Source organism: Neopsephotus bourkii, unplaced genomic scaffold (assembly GCF_033783945.1).
Source record: "Neopsephotus bourkii isolate Nb327-2 ecotype Australia unplaced genomic scaffold, CSIRO-AGI_Nbou_v1 NB_1634, whole genome shotgun sequence".
NCBI lineage: Eukaryota > Metazoa > Chordata > Aves > Psittaciformes > Psittacidae > Neopsephotus > Neopsephotus bourkii.
This window is the reverse complement of record NW_026902109.1, coordinates 10,155,971-10,176,520: the sequence shown is the minus strand read 5'-3', so window position 1 is coordinate 10,176,520 and position 20,550 is coordinate 10,155,971. Positions and strand designations below refer to the sequence as shown.

At 40.3% G+C, this 20,550-nt stretch overlaps 1 protein-coding gene and 1 long non-coding RNA gene across 3 annotated transcripts in view; one reads left to right on the top strand and one right to left on the bottom strand.

The window, feature by feature from the left end:
• OGDHL (oxoglutarate dehydrogenase L) overlaps nt 1-12,780 on the bottom strand; it is a 46,111-nt gene extending 33,331 nt beyond the window's left edge. For both annotated transcript variants that reach the window (XM_061373767.1, XM_061373768.1), the window contains exons 1-3: nt 12,552-12,780; nt 6,146-6,325; nt 2,595-2,697 (exon numbers count right to left, since the gene is read on the bottom strand). In XM_061373767.1, the coding sequence (XP_061229751.1) occupies nt 2,595-2,697; nt 6,146-6,325; nt 12,552-12,758 (490 nt within the window). In that variant the 5' untranslated portion in view covers nt 12,759-12,780. The remainder of the gene's footprint in view (nt 1-2,594; nt 2,698-6,145; nt 6,326-12,551) is intronic.
• The window catches only part of LOC133223239 (uncharacterized), a 318,819-nt gene that overhangs the window by 236,168 nt on the left and 62,101 nt on the right, over nt 1-20,550 (top strand). The window lies entirely within an intron of this gene.

Below are 20,550 nucleotides of genomic sequence, written 5' to 3'. Positions count from 1 at the left end.
GAATGAGAATATGGTTTAAGAAAATATTTAACTTGACTATTCTGCAGTTTCAAAAGCCAAAATACACAACAGATAAAACTGAAAGACTGATATCAATGCAAGTTAAAGACTTTGCATGGTAAAGTTTAATCTAAATCTGTTAAACAAAGAAAGGAAAAAATAGCTTCTTACAATTGTAAGAAGCAAATCTATAAAACTTACAATAACATTACATACAGCTATAGAAACTTCCATATACATAAAAACTATATATGTGTGTGTGGACATCTAAAAATATTTAAAAAACTAAAAACAGCTTCTCTACTTTTAGTTTTGAACTCTTTTATCTTGGTTCCAGATAAGCTGTAGGCATCCACTTTAACACTGTACGACAGTGATAAGCCTGCATGTAGTGCTTAAATCAATATAGAATAGTGATCCTTATTTCCTGTTAAATGAATTTTCTGATGATGAAAGCAAGGAAGCAATTAAAAGATGAAATAATAATGGAACTTAGCATTTAGAGTTGAAGTCAGGCCTTAGACCTATGTTACCATCACTTTTACTACATAGTGCTGTCAGTAACAACACATTTTGCGTTATAAAAATAATATATTTTAAAATAGTGCATTTGGGGTTTAATAATATTTTAATAATATATTAAAATATCAAATCTGGAGTAACCAAAAAAAGTGTTTGTGTACCACTATTTCTCCTTTTTTGTACCATAGAAAATTTTTCCAGCACAAAATTAATGTAATTTTTAGAGAGAGAAGGATGAACTGGGAGGGACACAGGGGATGACGGGGGCTTTAGTATCTTTTGAAACCAAGCAGTGTTAGCATCCTTTTTTTATTTTTATTTTATTTTGCTGACTTTCTCTGACTTCATAGGCTTTTCATGTTCTGCCATGCATAAACCAGAACACGTACAGGAGTAATCTCGGCACACACAGAACATCTGTGCTTTGTACAACAGCACTGCATATTTACTGAAGCATCACCCACCTCATGTTTAAAGAGATATAACCTCGTCAAAATCAAAGAGTTCCTGAAAACAATTCTGCAAACTGAATCATGCAGTAGGTACACCTGCAACTAGTTGCATTCTTAGAAGCAACTCCCAGAAGAAACTTCCTACCAGAAAGTTTCTCAAAAAAGAAACCAGATGACATGACAAAGAAAATGCACAGAAAAATCAAACACTAAAATACTTTTGGTACCAACACACACCTTTCATAAGTTTTCTGCCTGGAACATTCAAGGATAAGCAACATTTAAGATCCTTCCTTTTTTTTTGTGGTGCCAAGACTCTGTTAGAAATATTTTCCCTCACAAACTGAACTATCACCACAGCTACACTCTCAGACACATCCCCCCTTCTCATTCAGAGTCTAACATGTTTTTCTTATGCTCATTAGAGCTTCAGTATGATGCCTTCTGGTGAGTCACAATGCTCTGTACTGAACTATCTGCACAGTTTACAGAAATTTGCACTGACATGCTAGCAATCACCCATGCTCCAAACAAATTATATTTGCTCAGTAAATGTCTAATGTATTTTCTAGTAGGTATTTTCCCTTAATCAAAGCTGACAAACTTCAAAAAGAACCCGTGATTTGAATAAGCACCTCTCTATTTGGTCTTAAGCACTTCACTGCCTTGATATGATAAAGGGTCAGAACTGCTTCTTTCCTACCACCAGAAACAGAAAATAAAGCAGCAAAGAGGCAGTAGAGGTACTTAAAAGTAAAATTAAGCAGAATGTGTTCTCTCTAGTACTTGCACTATGTTTTATGCCCTGTCCAAAAAGCTTCTCTACCTATCAAAATAAAATTGATTCAGTGTCTTTACCAGTTATAAAACCATCTTTGTAACAAACCAGGTAGATTGAAGAGTAGAGAAAAATCAATCAGATGGTTTTTTATTCAAGCAGAGAGAGCAAAGAAATTGATCAGTGCAATCTCTCAAGGCCATGCCCTCTTAGCAACCCGAAGAACCTTTGCAAAAGCAGACCCCAGTGTATTACACTCTTCCAGCTGTAAACTAAAATGATCACCAGTGAATTACATACACGAGTCAGGAATTCTACACTTTCCATGCTTTCTTCTGATAACTTCAAACACAGTTCTTCAAGTTACACAGAAGGGATAAGTATCAGAAGCTAGAATCCAAATTTGGTATGAAATGTACTTTCTCTATCCAGCAAGTTGGGTTTATTTGGTTTTCCTATTGACTAGCCTTCCGATGTCCCCAGTCAAAACAAGTATCAAGCATAATGGTATAAAAGTAAATGAGATTACCAGAATCTTGGCCTAATGTATTGATTATCATTAATTTCTGGTGTGGCTCAAAACCATAAGATTCGGGGTTTATAAAGTGTTTATAATCATCATTCATCAGAAGATGAATTCACAGGAATCTCACCTCTGATCTGAGTAGAAATTCCATCATCCTGAAATCTGAGCCTCTTTACAGACGCCAAAGAAACTATTTCATGATACAAGCTAGCAGAAAAGGCAGAAGCTTCCCTGAAATGTCGTTACATCACCTCAGCCCAATGAAACAAAAGAGACAAACGACCATTGCAAATAACAAAGCATACAGTGCACACACCAAGTTTATCGATTGTAGTGATTAAGTCGGATGGAACAAATGAATCCAAGTCTGCATCCAGAATTCCAAGGGGATCCAGCTGAGCCACATGATGGCCACGGATCTGAAATAGAAGGAAAGTGAGAGAAAAGTAAAATCACATCTACAAAAGTCAGACAAAGGGAAAAAAACACTGTATATATCTCCATAGTATGTATATCAGTCATGAATTCAAATAAACAACCACCACTAATGTCATGAGAGGCTCATATTTCCCAAGTTTTTCCATAAGATCATAAGCATATATTTCCATGAGGAAATAAGCATATGTATCTCTGGATATGTACACCATATGTCTGGATATGTATATATGCAATACCTCTATTAATAATCACTGAATACACATTAGAACATTAGCTTTATTTTGTCTCACATACAATTTAAAATTACACTGAAGTTTAGGTAAAAAAAAAAAAACTACTTTAAGATCATACTCTAAATCTTTGGGCAGAATTAAGAAACTATTACTCCTCTATATCCTACCATTTACTAATTCATTCATTTTGTATTTTTGCCTTCCCACACCTGCAGAACACTAAAATAAAGCACTGCTGACCTGTAACACAGATTGGTGCTGAAGAAGTCTACACTGGAAGTGAAAGGATTGCTCTTCATGAGCTCTGCTCCACATCAGATAGTACCAGATAACAGTTACTTTCATTCATGCAATTTTGGGAATTTCATCTATTATAAAATTGACATTCAAAGACACCAAAGAACACAAATTTAGTGGGGAATTTAGCCATCTTTTAGTTATCAATATTACTGGTGTTGATCCACACCACAAGTTGCTATGAATTAGTATCTTACATTAACATATAACATTGTTATAGAAGAAATAACTAATTGATTCAATAGAGCCACAAATGAAACATTTTTTTAATCTCTCTTTTGCATGACTCTCATATACCAAATTTAAAGCTTTTTATAAATTAATATATTAATATTTTCTCCTTAATGTTTTTCTTTTTAAGGACAAATTCAGATCACCTTGGTAGAATTTCATTTACACTACTAGTATTCTAATTGTCTCTGAAAAAACATATCCATAAACTGCAACATTAATAATGAATCGCACCACACAGTAATAGAGTGCGGTTAAAGAGTGGTTCACCAAGAAGTAACTTGTAAAAACATTATTCAAATGTTCTGTATTTGTAGGAGAATTCATAACAAAATGCTTTCCACTCATATGCAAACAGAAATACGGCATCTTTTTTAGAACCACCAGCCCTGTAAATTCAGCCTGGCCTGTGAGATTCTTTGCATCTCATGAATCACCAGTAATAAAACTCTGACGGGCCAAATAATGCCCACGGCTACATCTGTGCCACCTTATTGTTTACCACACACAAAGTCTATCTGCCTGGAACTAAGCAAACAATTCTGTCTCAAGCATCATCAACAGAAAAAGAATTCACCTCCCCAAGCTACATCTGTTCTGCAGTATTAGTAGGAAGAGGAAGAAGATTAGCAAGAACACTAAAACCCAGAAAAGCAAATCGATTTGCCATATTACACTCCAGAAGCAGTTTGGTCTTCAGCCAGAAAACAGTATTTTCCTCAATATTTAATAACTTCCACTTATTTCACTGCATACAGAAAATAGTAGCAACTGCAAAACTCTACCTTTTGAAAACACATGCATGGAAAATTTTCAACAATTGCCATAAATTTGACGGAGTGCAAATACAGACGACCTGAAACTAGACTTTAAAATCATATTTTCTAGACACAAAGGCAAAAAACCTCTAACAACTACATTATAAAAGAAGACTCAAGACATTAATTTACATAGACTCATTTTTGTTAAGCACACACATTTCACTGGAAATCCTTTCAGTGCAAGCAGTGTTCTACATTAAAAAAGCAAGAGATTAACTGCCTTTTCAGAAGACCAGCTCAACAGACCACAAAGCAGTTTACCACGAAACGCCATAAAATACTGACAGGTTTGAAAACTGAAAATTCTGTATCTTCCTCCACTTCATTTCATTATCAGGTGAAGGAAGGTCACAAATTAATCATATCCCTTCAGCACTGAATTTAGAGGGTATTAAATACCTTTTAAAAACAGTTGCCTTGGGGAAACCTTTTTCATTGTTGCAAAACACGTGTTCCTGCCATTTATACAGACATTTCTGTTCCATCACTTGAGTTGCATGGCACAGTCTTTCAAATAAAGCAAACAAAATGGCAACCCCTGAACTATTTTCAAGTAAATGGTGTCAAAGCAGCCTAACATTCTCCAATTTTCTCTAATTCTTCAACCATTTTTTACTGCAAGGAAAAGTGAACTGGCTGAAGTAGTTGTTTTCTACATAGCTATTTCTAAGCAAATTTCATATATTCTTTATCTTCACAAACCTTTTTACTGTTTTACAACACCTCTCCAACAGCTAGAATAACACGGTTCATAACTGAAACAATGGTGACAATGTGATGTGTACAGAAATAAGAGTTGTTCTTCTATTCCTCTGATCCCAGCAGACAGGAGTTAAAAGTCTTAGGATATTAGACTTAATTTCTTAATTTAATAAAAAGGTTAAAAAAATAAACATGAATGTGAAACAAAGTCAACTTTCATGAACAGCTCTCTAAAAGACATTCATCAAAGCTAACCCAAACAGTACTATCATCCTCCCAAAATTCAGTTCCTGGTTAATTCATTATTTTTCCTCTCTCTACCTATAATCCTCCTCAAATCAGGAATCTAAAAGTTCACACTACATGTATTGATTGGGTGTCCTGGGTTCAGCAGTAGCACTCATTTTTCTCCTTCTTGGTAGCTGGTGCAGTGCTGTGTTTTGACTTTCAGCCTAGGAACAGAGCTGATAACACTGATGTTTTGGTCTGGCCAAGGATTTTGTGAGCCTCATGCTCTGCCAGGGAGGCAGGGAAGCCAGGAGGAAGCAGAGACAGGACACCTGACCCAAACTGACCAAACAGGTATTCCATACCACAGCACGTCATGCCCAGGATGTAACTGAGAGTTACCCAGAAGGGCTAGGAGACTGCATGGTTGGAGGAGGTATTGGTCGGTGCTTGGTCGGGCTGGGGGGGGGGGCGAGTTATCAGTCGGCTGGTGCTGAGGTGTTGTATTCTCTTCGCTTGTTATTTCCTTTATCATTACTATTATTGGTGGCAGCAGTAGTGATTTGTGTGATACCTTAGTTACTAAACTGTTCTTATCTCAACCCGTGGCAGTTGCATTCTTTTCACTTCTCCTCTCTGTCCCTCTGGGAGTAGGGGGGAGGGCAAGAAGGGGGGAGTGAGCAAAAATCAGATAAAAAGCATCAGGGATGTGGGTAATCTGAATCTGGAATTTGCTAAGACAGAGGAGCATCCCAGTCTGCTTCCACGACCTCAGTGTTCAGACACTGTGCAGGGAAGATACAACTGCCAGGTTCGAGACATTATGGATCAGAAGGAAGACAACAGGCAAGAGTTAAGATCAGAAGACAAATAAAAATGTAAGAAGCACTTCCACACCTACCCCAAAGTACACTTACTTGGTATGCTCTTATCAAAGACTGCACAGCAAGATGATCTTCAACAAGCTTTTCAGCTTTACCCGGTGTCTGGGCCAGGCCATGGCTCTGAAGAAATGATGCCTTTCTTTCCAACTGATCTGGTAGATGGGGATCATATGCTTGGCCAGCATTAGCATTTCGGAAAAACAAATCCCAGGACTGGGCATGTGTACAGAGAAGGAAAGAAGGAAAATTTATTATCTCAAACTAAAGTCTCAACCAAAATCAGCTCCTTCAAGCTGCAAATGGCACCTAACTGCATTACAGTATTAAGTACCACTAACAGCCAGCAAAAAGACAGCACTAATAGGTCTACATCAGGGTAGTAACTATGTGTTTTATTTACACAACACCATTTTCAGATCATTTCTTATACTGAGCTTGGTCAGTGGAAAACTCTCCAGCACATATGAGTGGAAAGCATCTTCATACATTATTCATTCACAGAGTTCTTTTTAACTGTGCTATTTACTCAGGCAACCAGTAATGGGTATGATATTATGCTGCTGGTAAAGAGGTATCAAGCCTATAAAACTGAAAACCTTAATACATTAAATTAATCCATTCCTTTAATGATACTTAAAGAATTTATTATACTTCAAGGCACTCACTGAATATGCTAAATCAGAATCAGTCCTTAAGGGCCTTTCTTGAAGAAACTGTTTAAAAGCAATTACAGCTTTTCCGAGTGAGACTTTTGGATCCTTTACTCACTAGCTTAGGTTACCTTACTATGAAAGAAATTATGGACCTGGCTTCAGGTACAAGTCATAATTTTAGAAGAGTACACATTTCAGAATCTGAATCACAACAAATGAAAGATCCTTTTATTTCCATCTGTACTTTTACACAAGCCACTCCCTCCACATATGCCCAAATCTTGTTTTCCTGGACTGTTTCTATTCTGATGAGGCAGCCACTGTCTCAGGTTAGAATGGTATTAGATATATTAGCAGCAGAATGGGATAAAACATCCAAGATGTTTATACCTAACAAAAAAGAAAGTCTACTGTAGTGGGGGACTAAGCAATACTTGTGCTTAGCTTACAGTTCCCACAAAAGGTAATGAAAGGTCATAGAACACTTTCCTCAATTCAGCTAACTTAGGCAAGGAAACTGTGAAACTATTTCAAAACTTTAAAATGTTTGTAACTGGAAGAGAAGAACTGTAAAAGCCAATTTCATTCTGTACAGTGCATGTAATTTAGCCTGGCTGTGAGCTTGGAACTAACACATTTACATTTTAAGAAACCATTGCTATAAAAGACAAAATGTGGCCCAAAGATTTGATTTTAAAAAGAACATTACTTAATATATTCATTACAGAACACACATGAGAATCAAAACAATGTAATACCAACACTGCATGACAGAAATATATTTTTTAAATCCTTATTTCATTAAGAAAAAATCTTTATATTGAAATTTCTACAAGCTTTAAGGTATTCAGAAATACTATGAGAGGGGCAGTACACAAAAGCTAAACACCACCCAAACTTCCAAGTTCAAGTTATAGAAGTGGGAGGACTCAATGAACCTGTGGGCAGGAATCTCATCATTAGCATGAAGCCACTGCCCAAAAAACACTGCTTTAATGCACCCTTCTTATTTCTCTATTGATACAAAGCTGCAGTGATATAAAATACAATAACCTTACCTAATTTACCACCCTATTCTTACATGGACTTCAGCTAAATACAGTCTAACTTCTATATGCCATCACAAATTAGGGTGGACAGATCATGCTTGGAGGTCAGTTCCAGACACACTGATGAAGAACTCATTCCTTCTATCTTCTCTCACTTATGCCGATTTTCTATGTTCTTCTTACTTTGACACCTTGATAGCTGCGCTGAGATTAGAAGTATGAATTTACACAACATCCTATAAATGATTTACAAGATTCTATCGGTGCAACTGTGTTTCTTCTGGTATTCTCTTTACACACCTTCCTACTCTGTATTAAGGACAGTAGTGTTGTTCCATGCCTATGCAGCACCTCACCTGAGAACCTGCATATCACAGACAGAGAAAAATAGATACAACCCCTTCATTTCACAACTAAGGCTACTTAGATTGGTGGAATTATTTTGACAGTAAACAGTTATTAACTTTCATTAAATTAGGAAATTCCAAACACATACTTGGATCCATGACAAAACTGACATTTGGTATTCATTCAAAGTTTTAATAAAGAACACGCTTTGCTTATGTTAAGAATCCTTCCTCACCTTTTCCAACACCATGGCACACATACAGTGTTGACGGTAATATAACTATTCTTTTGTTGGGTCAAAACCTTTTCATTTAGATGTAAAAGTTACCACAGCACAGTCGCACAAAAAAATGTATGTTTTTAAATGAGTGCTCTGTAAGACAGTTGCTAACAAAATCTAAGTAGACTTCCCACCAAGCTACCTGTGTAAGGAGAATAGGCATAGGGCCCTTTCTCCATGCAAACTCACAGACATAACGAAAATGTTCACATCTGAATATGCAGCCAGCTAGGACAGAAGGAACCCACACTATCTTCTCCTATGGCATCTTTTAACTTATTGATTTGTTTAGCAAGCTTGACATTTAATCAGAAGGGAGGGAAAATACATCATTTGGCTACAGAAAATTAGTTTTTTCTAGCTACACATCCATCAAAGCCTTTATAAATTTCTATAGTGTCTTTCAAGATTGATACCAGATTATAGTCTTCAAGTCGTGTGTATCAATGTCAGTCTTTGGCAACAGCATTTGCCATGCGACTGAACAGACAGAAGACCAGCTTGGTCTCACAGGAAACCTACAGGTTCTAAACTAAATTAGTAAAGTTCTTTAAGAAAATAGTAGAGGAGTCTTATAATAGAAAAATACATCTGTAAAAACAAAATTACTATAGTGATATGTGATATATTCTTTTTTTTTCCTGTCAGCAAATCTATGTTGTAGTTAACTATTATTTTCTCAAGTAATATAGTAAAACTCAAGTGATTTAGTGTCACTATTTTGTTCTCATATAATGAACAGTGTTGCATTTAGAATAACAAGTAACATATTAGTTATCTTGATGATTTGGTTTTTTTTCTAGTGACATCACAATATTTATCAACTGCAGCGAGGACAGTAAAGCCTTACAAGACACGCACTGAGCATCATTATACCATAAAAAAAATAAAAAAATAGACTACATCAAAACAAAACCCCCATGCTTTTCCAAATGACTACACACTCATGGTAGAGTGACTGTATACAGGATTACATGGCAGGCATTATGTACTCAATACCCAACCATGCAGTATTGTAATTAATCTTGTGATGGTAATAACTGAGCCTTGTCAAGCTTCTCCCTTATGATCTATGGACCTGACACCATGCTTCAAGGAGAAATAATGATGCCTTTTTCAGAGCCCACGTCATTTTATTTTGATTGTTGTTTTGGCTACTCTAAGGATAGGAGATTCAAAAGACAAAGAAAAACAGAGAATCGTCAAGAATGGATTTGCACAAAGAATGAAAGCTCCTATGCATATAAATGTATATTCCTGAATATACAACCATGGTATACATAGAGAGATTCTAATGAAAAAATGCTAGTAACGCTGAATATTGTCATTGGAACATGACAGTCATATTTCAAACAGTTTTAAATAAGCATCCATGATACAGTATGTACAGTCAAATCTTCTGAGAGAGAAATAATTTAAGGAGCCTTGATTAATTGTAGTTGCTAAGTAAAAGTGAACAGAGCATGATTTTTAAAGCCCAGGAAAAATAAAGCATTTTCATCTCCTCAACTAGAAGAAGGCACATCCCCTCTGATAAGAAGATATCCAAGAAGAAACATGAGGAAAAATAGGAAATATAGGAAAAAGACAAAAGAGAATGTAATGTCTAAACACCTAGCCCAAACTGTCTCTCTAAACCATACTAAACATATTGGATAAAACAATGAAATGAGTACTGCAGAGAGACTTAATTACTAACAATAGCAAAACAAACATCACATAAGCCATTGGTGTCTCTGCATATTGTTTTCCAAGACTTACACCACTTGTCAAAGCAGAATGACAAGTTCACAACAGTCATACAACTACAGTATGAACTCTTCTGTATTTTTAAGAACACAGTGTGAGTTCAAGTCTTCACATTTTTAATGTGTTATATTAAAGCCCAAACTGAACAACCTCTGTCCACAAAAATCTTGGGTAGGTATTTACAGCTTTCAGTTGACGAAATTAAGATGGTTTTCAAGAAACCAAAAATTGATTTTGTTGAGGAAACAAAACTTGTAAGCATCATTTTCCTCCCTCCTTTTTTTCAAGGCTGTGAAAAACACAGTTATTTAGACAAGAATAGCTGTTAATTCACCCAGGATGCCCATCAATCATGTTCTTTTAAGGCTCATAATCCAGGCACACAGTGAATTTACTTCAGTTCATTACTACTGTGAGTATATTGCATACAGTTAACCTGGGACAGACTTCACACATTTTTAAAATGCATCCTGAATTACCTGAGATCCACTCCCTAGGCCACACCCTACTCCACCAGTACATTTAGATTCCACTGTCAGTTCACTTCTGCTAATTTATGGGTCACTGTTCAAGCTACAAACAGCAGTATCTCATCAGGATCCACTGCCACACCGTGCCTGAACTGTCAGACAAACTGGATTGCCGTTCAGCAGGATTTTTAGCATTCCCACACACACACACAAACACACACACACATTCCCCCCCTCCCAAGTACCAGCAAAATAACAAGTAGGGCTAAACTTAGCAGAACTCTTTGCTAGGGCGGTGGCGCCGGGAGTTTCCCGGCCGCGCAGAAGACTCTGCTGGCCTTTACGCGGAGCCCAACTGCGGGCTGGGCCCGGCAGTTCAGCACCCTGGCCAGCTCCCGCGACGCTGCCTGCAGCCCCGGCTCCTGCTTACGGCCGATTTAAGCGTGTACCGCTCGTGTGTTCATTCACTGAGGTTTGTGACCGATCAGAAGTCTGCAAGACTTTCCAGCAGCAAAACTCACTCCACTGTAAAGGGTCTGAGCAAGAAATTGCAGTCTTCTTAAAGGCAAGAAGGTTGCCACAAGTTGATCTAACTTCAATAAAACAAGTAAAAACATGTCACCACACACACACTCCCTATGCATGAGTTCATCCCCCCAGTGTCCTCAAAATGAAAGGTTAATATTGATCTGTAGCACCAACGCATCACAAGTGCTCCTCAGAAATTAATTAAATGCATCAATACAATGTACTACCCTGCACTACACTGGTTGGAACTTCTGCTGGCAGTTGCATCTTAGGAATCAAAGACAGATGGGATGAGAGAAGAAGCCACCCTGGAAAAGGTCTATTCATTTCCAACTTAAGGTGTAACACAAAAATCCCAGGATCTATCTGCCATGTGAACAGCATTCAGTCTTCAGAACTGTCACGGCAGATGTCACCTTTCAACACGACTAAATTCACAAGCAGCTTCCAAAAACCAAAACAAACAAAAAAACCCCAAAACACAAACCAGCTACAAAACTGCTTTTTTTGTTTCTTTCCCCAACTTAACATGCGCCACTTCCTCACCCCCTGGACAGATTACCAGACTTAGCGCAACAACTTCTACGTGACATTTTGATACATGTGCCTTGAGAATAAGGGAACACACAACCAATTTGGTAAACATTTTGCAGACAATTCACATTACTTCTCTAGAAAATTACTTGTTTGTCTTAGAATTTGTCAGACTTCTCATCAGCTTCTTAAGTTACTATACATGTATCACCATAAAAGAACCTTTCCTGTCAGCAGAAAGCTTGTTAAAAATAAGTCTATGTATTTTGCCCACAAGAAAGGATTTGGGAAATAGATATAAAGTTTTTCAAAAAGCAAACAAATGTATGTCACCTAGAGAGGGAAACACAACAAAATACTTTTCAAAACACTTAAGAAGGCTTTTTTGACAATTTCAGATTTAGTTTTAAGGTTACAACTTCCACAGCTACCTAAAGGGACATGAACATTCATTTTTCCCAGGCAGTTCAGAAGTATCAACATCCACACGTGCACTAATATAATGTATCCTCTGATATCACCTTATCTTGGGGCTTCTTCCAGATGTAATTAATTACTTAACAGACTGCTTGAACAGCATTTCCATGGAGGAATGCTGAAAGTTTCTGAGCAGCTTACATTAAGCTCACCATGCCTGTGGCTCCTCTGTACTTTTTTAGCTGCAGGATCACATCTTACAACAATCAATATGTGGGAAATTAGTTTCACATTTTTCATTTCATACAAGACCTTTTTTTGGACTTTTTATAAAAGAAGTTAAAAAAGAAAAAAATAATCGATTCCACTCTTAACCTAATATTATCACTTACAGTCACATTTTCAACTTACCTTATGTACACTTCCAGGGTTTTCAAGCCACGCATAATACATTTCCTCCACATAATTTGAATTACTCCCACTCAGGAATGGTTCTGAGATTCCTGATGAAACATACCGTTGGCCATGTAAAAATACCCTTCTGGCTATATTTTGCTTTTCCAGAAATTTAATACCATGCCACTTCAGAGTAGCAGCAAGCAACTTCAGATGACTCATGTTTGTTTATTAGACTGAAGATCTAAGTCTGTTAATAAAACAAAAACAAACCAAATCAAGAAAAGAATCCATGAACTGCAGACACATTTCAGCCTCACAAACTGAGTGCCTCATCAACAAAGCTTAGGTCTAGCATGAAGTTCCTTTCAGGAGAGAGGCTACTCCATGACTGACTGCAGAGCTATACTCAAAGCAGTTGTGTTGCTCATGAGTATCCCCACATCAGTCAGCTCACCTTACAGCTTCTGTAACTGATAACATCTTCCTGGCTCCTGAAGCAATCATGACACCATTTGTAGGATATGCTCCCTGAGCCCTGGTTCCCTGGGAACAAATGAATCTGCTAATCACTGACTTCTCTGGAGCTCTTGGCAACCATAACTGCTGTGTCTTGGTTGTAGAAAGCTGAGGCCTTTTACTAAGCCAAGCAGGTAGATTCACTGAACAGCACCAACCACAAATGCAGAGGTTTTAAAAAAAGCCTGCTACTTCAAATTTATGGCATGAATAATGGAACTTGACAAATAATTGTTAGTTAAGTGTTCATATCAGCATTAGCCTTCAATCAGTGCTACACCTAGAAGACTCAATATAATCTGCTTTCTTAACTAGCAACATTTATCTTGTCCTTCCAGTGAGCTTTTTAACAAGGACAGCAGATTCCCTGTTATTTTTAACACAATGAGGAAAACAATAAGGGCCGAATCTTTGCTAGCACTGAAACTGATGGTGTTCCGCATTCTATGGTTCTATGAATCTTGGGAATGCGGACCACCATCAGCTCCAGTTCTAGCAAAAGGAACTGTCCTGGGTTCAGCTGTCGCAGTTACTTTTCTCCTTCTTAGTAGCTGGTGCAGTGCTGTCTTTTTTACTTTAGTTTGAGAACAATGCTGATAACACGTCGATGTTTTCAGTTGCTGCTCAGTAGCGCTTATCCTGATCAAGGACTTTTCAGTCTCTCATGCTCTGCCAGTGAGGAGGGGGACAAGAACCCAAGAGGAAACAGAGACAGGACACCTGACCCAAACTAGCCAAAGCGGTATTCCATACCACAGCATGTCATGCCCACTATATAAACCGGGAGACGTTACCCAGAAGGCCCTGATGGCTGCTCAGGTTGGGCTGGGTACTGGTCAGCAGGTGGTAAGCCATTTTATTTCATAGCATCATAGAATCATAGAATAGCTAGGATTGGAAAGGACCTTAAGATCGTCAAGTTCCAACCCCCCTGCCTTGGGCAGGGACAGCTCATACTAAGCCATGTCACCCAAGGCTCTGTCCAACCTGGCCTTGAACACTGCTAGGGATGGAGCATTCACAACTTCCTTGGGCAACCCATTCCAGTGCCTCACCACCCTTACAGTAAAGAACTTCCTCCTTATAACCAATCTAAACTTCCCCTGTTTAAGTTTTATCCTGTTACCCCATGTCCTATCACTACAGTCCCTAATGAAGAGTCCATCCCCAGCATCCTTATAGGCCCCCTTCAGACACTGGAAGGCTGCTATGAGGTCTCCACGCAGCCTTCTCTTCTCCAGGCTGCGCAGCCCCAGCTTTTTCAGCCTATCTTGATACGGGAGGTGCTCCAGTCCCCTGATCATTCTCGTGGCCCTCCTGTGGACTTGTTCCAACAGTTTCATGTCCTTTTTATGTTGAGGACAACAGAACTGCACACAGTACTCCAAGTGAGGTCTCACAAGAGCAAAGGGGCAGGATCACCTCCTTCGACCTGCTGGCCACGCTCCTTTTGATGCAGCCCAGGATATGGTTGGCTTTCTGGGCTGCGAGCGCACACTGCTGGCTCATGTTCATTTTCTCATCGACCAACACCCCCAAGTCCTTCTCTGCACGGCTGCTCTGAGTCTCTTCTCTGCCCAACCCTTTGCTGTGCCTGGGATTGCTTCAACCCAGGTTCAGGACCTTGCAGTTGGCACAGTTAAACTTCATGAGGTTGGCATCAGCATCAGCCCACCTCACAAGCGTGTCAAGGTCCCTCTGGATGGCATTCCTTCCCTCCAGCGTATCAACCGAACCACACAGCTTGGTGTCATCAGCAAACTTGCTGAGGGTGCACTCAATCCCACTGTCCATGTCAATGACGAAGATGTTGAATAAGACCCGTCCCAACACCGATCTCTGAGGGACACCACTTGTTACTGGTCTCAAGCTGGACACATTGACCACACAAATCTTTGTGTGCGGCCATTCATTCAGTTCTTTATCCACTGAGTGGTCCACCTATCAAATTGATGTCTCTCCAATTTAGAGACAAGGATGTTATGTGGGACAGTGTCAAAACACTTTGCACAAGTTCAGGCAGATGACGTCAACTGCTCTGACCCTGTCCATCACTTCCGTAGTCCCATCCTAGAAGGCCACCAACTTGGTCAGGCAGGATTTCCCCCTAGTGAAGCCCTGATGGCTGTCACCAAGCACCTTGTTGTTTTTCATGTGCCTTAGCATGCCTTCCAGGAGAATCTGCTCCAAGATTTTGCAAGTCACAGAGGTGAGACTGACTGGTCTGTAATTCCCCGGGTCATCCATTTTCCCCTTCTTGAAAACGGGGGTTATATTTCCCTTTTTCCAGTCGTCAGGAACTTCACCTGACTGCCATGATTTTTCATTTGGGTATCACTTGTCCCTCAGTTTTATTCTTCTCTCTCCCCTTTTCATTACAATTATTATTACTGTTGCTGTTATCTTTGGTATTAGAATCATTGTTAGATTTTACTTTCTTCTGTTTCAGTTATTAAACTGCTCTTATCTCAACCCATGAGTTTACCTTTTTTTTTTTATTGTCCTCCCTATGCCCCTGTGAGACAGAGGGGACAGGTGAGCAAGCGAACAGCTGCTGGCTGGAGTTAAACCACAATGCATGGAAAGATTATTTTATCTTTTATTCCAGAAGCAGTAGTTATCTTTAATATTCTGTATAAATATTTTCTCCATAGAAATCCCATTAGATTATTTTCTCACTGTTTTTCTTCTTCCTCCCCTGCCTTCAAAAAGGGAAAGACATGGTTCTAAAATGCCTAAAATTTTAAGGGATAGGAAGAGCTACATTTTTCAACATCCAAGTTAAAAATTAATGCAGGTCTCAAAAAAACGCTAAAAAAAAAAAAAAAAATGCTCCTACTGAATAAAACAGTACTGCTGCACACTTTTCTGGCATCATATTTTTAACATGGCATATTTAACTCGACATCTATTTTGAAAGCTGCTTACTGGATCCCCTCCCTCATTCCTCATTTTAACTGCATCATCCCAGCACTGAACTTTCCTCCTTTACCACACCAAATTCTCTTACCTCCTCTTTCAAACCTCCTGCAGCCTCTGCACTCTCTTCCACTATCAAATTTGGCATCTAGCACATAACACCAGCTGCCATCATCCACTTACTGAATTTTCCCAACAAGCACTTGTTCACATACTCCATGGTGTCCAGATAAATGGAAAGTATTCTCCCACAGCAGTACCACCAAAAACTACAATCCTCCCATACACCTACCAAAAAACCCAAAGCACATGCTCTTCTTTCCTCAGTTGGCATTTTCAGTAAATTGCAATGGTTAGGCTACCAGTATGCTGAATCCCCTATACATTAGCCTTATTTCCTATCTACCTACATTCACTTGTCATTTCCCATTTCACAGATTCAGAGCTTATTACAACACTGATTTCCTCTGTGTCAACACCCTGTCTATGTTTAGGGCTCCAAGGCAACTATAGGAACATAAATACTATCAGGACCATTATGAAACCAGATTAGGTCCTGCAAAAGCTCAGAGCAACTGGGACAACACTGAGTTAATGTATTGTCTGTATACATAATTGTCTCTAAGACATAACAGCACTAAACCCACTACGTAGACACCATGTAATTTTGAAAAACTTGGTAAGATTTCAAGACGTTGTAACAGTAAGAACTCGGAGGTCACCATGGCACTTAGGGCTTTGTGTCTGTGCCCATTCTGATAGAAATTATTATTCTACCTTATTCCACACAAATCTCACCCTCTGCTACCAAACTTCTGCACACATATGTCAGGGGTGGACACTCATTCCTAAACAGCTATCTACCCACATTTAAAGTGCTTTGAGAAGACTTGAGAGAGAAGGGGACAACAGAAACATTCTTCTCAGTTGTCGTGGTTTAAGCCCAGCCGGTAACTCAGAACCACAGCAAGCTTCTTAAGCACATTCTTTCTTCCTAACACATCTGCCTGGAGAATGTACAGATCTTTCTTCTAGCAGCTAGCAATGAGCATATAGCAAAATACCAACAGTTTGTCGGGGAGATTTGAAAATGGATGCAAATGGCATAATACGTAATAGCAATAAAGAGCTTTAAAGTGACACCAGTCACTTTCCTCCAGTTCCATTTAAATTTCAAAATTGGTCAGAGCCATATCTCAAGTTGTAACTATTCAAAACGCAATCTATAAGAGCAGATATGGGCTACCTGACTCCTGTGACGATATAAAGATGAAGATATAAAGGTGAAGAAAACTGTTATCACAGACATTATTCCCACCTCATAAAAAAGTAATCCCTCCTTTTTTATGCAGGTATGAAACAAAAATGGACAAAGCCACCAACCATGAAATTCCAGTCAGATTTCAGTTACAGATTAATCTGACTCAACAAAACTGACTTCTTCCTACTTCTTTTGTACACACTGCTCTTTAGCACATATGTCAGCTGTCAGCAGCTTAACAAATCAGAGACCACCAGCATGATCATAGACCATTCCAGCCTGCTCAGCCTTTAGACTGTCAGTCAAAAATCAGCACACAGGACAACAGCTCAGAAGGCAAAACCAGGATTGTTTCACTCTGCTATGTTTCCTAAGTAAACCCTGAAATGAAAAAAGTGATTGGCAAGCAATCAAGCTGAGCTAAGAGCAACCTAAAGGAAGACAGTAATTTAATCTCTACCAGAGGTCAAAAATAAGAAAGAAGCAGTGAACCAAAAGAACAACCTGATATTTAAGCACCAAAGCACCATGAAAATGAGGGATGTAAATGAGAGCTCTATGCAGCCAAAAATTTCTGCAGCTGTTCTGCAGTATGGCACCTGTGTCTCGAGATACAAGCTAGCTTTCACCTTGGCACTTCAACTTTAGAAGTGACCTAATGTGAATTACAGGTTTCTAGAGGGTAATAGAAGCATATGGAAAAGAGACAGCAAGACACTTCTGATAGTGAAGTGTTTATCCAGACCACTGGATAAACTTCCAAGATCTCTTTAAACATAAGTATATTGCACAGGCTAGTATCATATGAAGAAGTATTCTCTTTGTATTGCCAGTACCTGTACTGAATTTCTTAACACACACACACACATGAAGTCCTGCTACCAATGCTGACAAACGTTCTTTATGCTCTGCAGAGTTAGTCATTAATATGTCTGGTCCATATTCCACAAGAATGCTCCTTCATCCACTATCATGGCCATTTTTTCATACATTCCCCATACAACTCACTCTTAAAGCTCTTCTTAAGACTGAGTAATTCTAGTAAAACAAGGCTGACAGTGAAAACAATGGATGAAGATAATACACTATCTTCAAAAGCCTGTCATGGCTAATTGAAACTAGAAAGGCATGGAATATCCTTACCAAATAAGGTGACTTCAAGAACATGTATTTCCACATGCTACACGCTTCTTTTCCTTCCAGCACTGAATGTCCAGTATTGCATAAAGAAACGTAATTTTCCACCCAAAAGAGCTGACCTGGAGGAAGTTTTTAAGTTGTGCATTCACCATAAGACATACACTGTAAGTCTTGGGCAACGGAGGCATCTCCATGCAATTAAACTACCTGGTAAATTACTCTCACCTCAGAAAAAACATCTTCCATGGGTACCAAATGACCACCGTAACATCATCAGACTTTAGGGTACCACAACGTTGTAAAAGAACAAGCGGGAAACATCTGGAAGGCGTCAGTTTTAGCTTTATGTCTCTGCTCATAACGCACGGCCAGGTCCTTTCTCAACTATCTAGCAAACCTTTCCACGCCAGTGTCCTGTTCACCTTGGCTGCGATCAGAGGCCAGAGCCAGCTAGGCTGCCACGGTGCTCCCGGCTACGACGGCGTTGAGGCATCGCCGGAAGCCGAGCCAGGACTGACACCCTCCCCCCTCACTCCCACCCGCGGCGCACCGCCAGAAGGCCGCGCTCCGGGGCGGGACCCGGCCCGGCCCTGCGCTGCGGCATGACCCTTCTGCAACCGCGCGGCAAGCAGCTGCCCCCCGCTCGCCCACCCACCCCCCCCCCAGAAGCCCGCGCGGGGAACGATGACCCCGACCGCCTGGCACACAGGCAGGGCCTGGCTCCGCCGCGCCCACCAGAGCCTGCTGCTGCCGAGCCGAGTCAAGCCGGTTCCGACCTGGCCGCCAGGCCCGCTGCCCCGCGCCGGTGCTGGCAGACCTGCGGGAGCGGCGGCGCTCCGGCCCATCCGTGGACAGCGGCAGCACCGCCGGGGGCACAGGCCGCGCCGAGGGACCGGGGACTGGACGGGGCGTGGCGCCGCGGGGCGGGGACCGCTACCTGCGTCACGTGAAGTGCACGCCGCAACGGCCGCCGGCGCCCGGTGCGCGCGGTGAGGTCACGGCGAGGCGGAGCCGCGGGGCGCTGTCCACGGCACCTCGGCCCGTAGGAGAGGCCGCTGCGCTCCTGCCCGAGGCCACGCCCCCAGCGCTTCAGTGCCGCCGCCATGTTCGGGGCGAAGATCTCCCCGGCCCGGGCTGAGGGGAGGTGCGAGGCGGGAGAGTGACTCGGAACTGGTGCGCTCCAACAGGGAGCTGGGCGCGCCTCGAAGCCCTGTGGATGCTTCGGTCACCTCCTCCAGCATACAGAGAAAGTATGGCTGTGTTGGATGCCGCCCCAGCTGGGACGTGTGACCCAGCTGCCGTGGGCTGTCTGTAACAGGAGATGTACCTGGCAGGAACGAAAACAGGCGAAAATGAACATCCATCTGCACGATTTCCGGTGGATTGTAAAGAAAACTGTTGATAGAAGCCAACGCCTTCACAACTGCAGAGTGTGAAGCATCACAGGGACATGAGAGATTATCCCAGCCTTGAAGATGAGTGTGCTGCACCTTCCTCGTGTTGATGTTACGGCATTAAAAGATACAAGCGCAAAGAAAGTAATTGCACTTGACGTTAATGGCAAGGGGTAGCATTAAACCATACGTGTATGTATGAAGGCCTTTGGTGATCCCTGCCCTACATTTTTCATTACAAATAGAATATAAGTATAAACAAAAGCACTGGTCAAATGAATAGCTGTGAAGGGAACATGTAAGGAAAATGCGTCTGAAGGACAAGTTGTTCACGCAACTCCTTTACAGGGATGACTGGAAGTTTCAGAAAGGAGATGTAAAGCATTCCAAGGACGCTCACACTTTCTCTCCAAAATTCGTAAATAAAGTAGAATGAAAGTAGTAGACCTTGGCAACATGATTGGAACTACGTTTGAGGCATTTTTGTCTGAGTGAGTTATTGCCCCAGGTTATGTGGCCAAATATAAAACACAAGACCATACAATTTCAAGTGTTCTTTGCTGGCAGAATTTTTATTTATATCTTTAAAGTCTTCTTTTCTCCTGGATGTCTTCAAATTACAAATGTCTGTCCATTTTCTGTAATAATTCAGAGCACAACATATTTGTTATAACAACATATTTGTTATTTGCTCTTAATCAAATTACACAGTACATACAACCAAGGTCAATCGTCTAACAGACACATATATTTCGGGTGAATATTGACACCATCACATAAA